The sequence below is a fragment of the Nannospalax galili genome, unplaced genomic scaffold, assembly GCF_000622305.1.
Source record: "Nannospalax galili isolate Female #2095 unplaced genomic scaffold, S.galili_v1.0 scaffold241, whole genome shotgun sequence".
In the NCBI taxonomy this organism is placed as follows: Eukaryota; Metazoa; Chordata; class Mammalia; order Rodentia; family Spalacidae; genus Nannospalax; species Nannospalax galili.
The window spans coordinates 3,291,082-3,293,408 of NW_008345602.1; the positions used below are offsets into that span (position 1 = coordinate 3,291,082).

The following is a 2,327-nucleotide window of genomic DNA, read 5'->3' on the forward strand; positions in this document are numbered from 1 at the left end:
TTGAGGGGTGTTCTTAATCTTTGTGTGTATGTGTGCATGGGGGAGTACCTGTTCATGTTGTGAGTGCAGTCACACCTGTGGAGGTCATAGAACAACCTTGGGGTGTTGGTCCTTGCCTTCCACCTTGAGACAGAATCTACTGTTGTTTGCCATTGCAAATGTCAGGTTAGCTGGCCCACAAGCTTCTAGGGATTCTCCTGTCCCTGCCTCTCATCTCACTGTAGGAGCACTGGGGCATGGGGGAGTACCTGTTCATGTTGTGAGTGCAGTCACACCTGTGGAGGTCATAGAACAACCTTGGGGTGTTGGTCCTTGCCTTCCACCTTGAGACAGAATCTACTGTTGTTTGCCATTGCAAATGTCAGGTTAGCTGGCCCACAAGCTTCTAGGGATTCTCCTGTCCCTGCCTCTCATCTCACTGTAGGAGCACTGGGATTATAGGTGCATGAAACTATATCCAGCTTTTCATGGGTTCTGGGGAATCCTAACTCAGACCCTCACACTTCCACAGCAAGCACTTAACCCACTGAGCCACCTCCTTAGTCACTAATGTACTGTTTTACTTAAAAATTATTAGATGAGAAGCTAGGAGAGATGGCTCAGCAATCAAGAGCATTTACAGGTCTTACACAGGACCTGAGTTTGGTTCCCAGTATCCACCACAGCCTGTAATGCCAGCTCCAGGGAATCTGACAATCCCCTTCTAAACTCTGCAGGTACCCACATGCACATGCAAATACACACAGAGAGACATACATACAAACATAAATAGTTTTAAAGAAAGAGTGGCTGAGACAAAGTACAATTAGCATACACAGAGAGTGGTGCCACAGAGTATGACAGAAGCTCCACTCAGCTGAACCTAAGAGCCAATGGGTGTCAGTTCTCTCACCTCTCCATCTGGTCCCAGGGCAGACTCCCCTCCTTCTGCATTCTCTTCAGCCTTCTGCAAAACAACAATCAAGAAAACAGGACAATTTGACATTATGTCCATTTAACACAGCAACAGCAATAGGTTTACCCCTAGAACCTGCAAGCTACCCAACCACGGTTCTTGACCGGATTTACAGTACTAGGCATGTGTGCCCTCCTAGGGAGTAGGCTAAAGCATGCACTATATTAGCAACCTGCAGAGTCATTCAAAGTCAGATGTGAGTCAAGGCCGCACTAGAGATCTATGGATTGCATCTTTAGGGGCACATAGAACTTAAGACACGGCATCATCAAGCTAGCAGAATCAGAAATATTTTCTCAAGTCTGGCACTCGGAAGACAAATCCTGACGTACTTAGCTTGACTTTCCTATTCCCTAAGCAAGGTTGCATCAGCAATGAAGAACAGCATTCTAAAATTGTCCATTAAGAATAAGCTCTGAACCATGGATCTGTTACAAAAATACAAAATAAAACAAAATTCTCTCGGCTCCCTGGCTGTTTTCCATTCTACCTAATTGGCTTTCATAACATAACAGTATTTCCGTAGTATGTGGGGAAATCAGTGCAGACACTGTGATCACATGAAAAATTCGTCATCCACCATTTCTTAAATATTCCAGTGCCTTAGTCCATTAACCTCTATGTGCCTCAAAGACAGCCAAATGAGAAACTCAGATTATGTCACATTTTACACAGACTCAAGACAAACTCATCTGTAATATATACAAAACAGTCAAAAATTTCTTCCATTTACAACACCTTTCTGACAGGTGAAATATGTAACTTTTACAGAACCTTTATTTTTAAATTATTACTAAAAATAAGAGAGAAAAAAACTATAGTGACTTCTTTTACCAAGATATTGAAGAAAACAAGCTATCTTTAGCTAATTGAAAATGTATATAGTAATAAGTCATCAGGTTCAACTCATTTTTGTTTACTTAAGACATTCATTCTATTAACACTTTTCTGTCATCTATGAAAATAATTGCATTTTAACAAAGAAACTTTACTGAAAATGTTGAATGTTTAAAATTTAGCCTTTTTCTACACTGAACAGTTCCATAAACGTGTGGCATTTAAGTTCTTTCATAATGTAATTTATAATTTTCTTACCAAATATGCATATACAATCAATCTCTCTCACTCTCTTGCTCTCTTGCTCTCTCTCTCTCTCTCTCTCTCTGTCTTTGTCTCTGTGCCTGTCTTTGTCTCTCTGTGGGTCTGCCTTCTTCCCACATATAGTTTTAAAGGTTTTCATTCAGATCCCAGCTCTTGCCTCTGTGTTGCCTGTTTTTATGTCTTCTTTGCAAGGATGGAGTCTGTTCTTAATGGAATTTTGAGACAAAAACAAGCCAAAAAACCTATTTGTTTCTTAAGTTCCTTTTGGTCA

The 2,327-nt window shown here is 40.8% G+C and overlaps 1 protein-coding gene across 1 annotated transcript in view; it reads right to left on the bottom strand.

The window, feature by feature from the left end:
• Smarca2 (SWI/SNF related, matrix associated, actin dependent regulator of chromatin, subfamily a, member 2) overlaps nt 1-2,327 on the bottom strand; it is a 184,032-nt gene that overhangs the window by 124,197 nt on the left and 57,508 nt on the right. Inside the window, exon 10 of the mRNA XM_029567641.1 lies at nt 893-946. Within this exon, the coding sequence (XP_029423501.1) occupies nt 893-946 (54 nt within the window). The remainder of the gene's footprint in view (nt 1-892; nt 947-2,327) is intronic.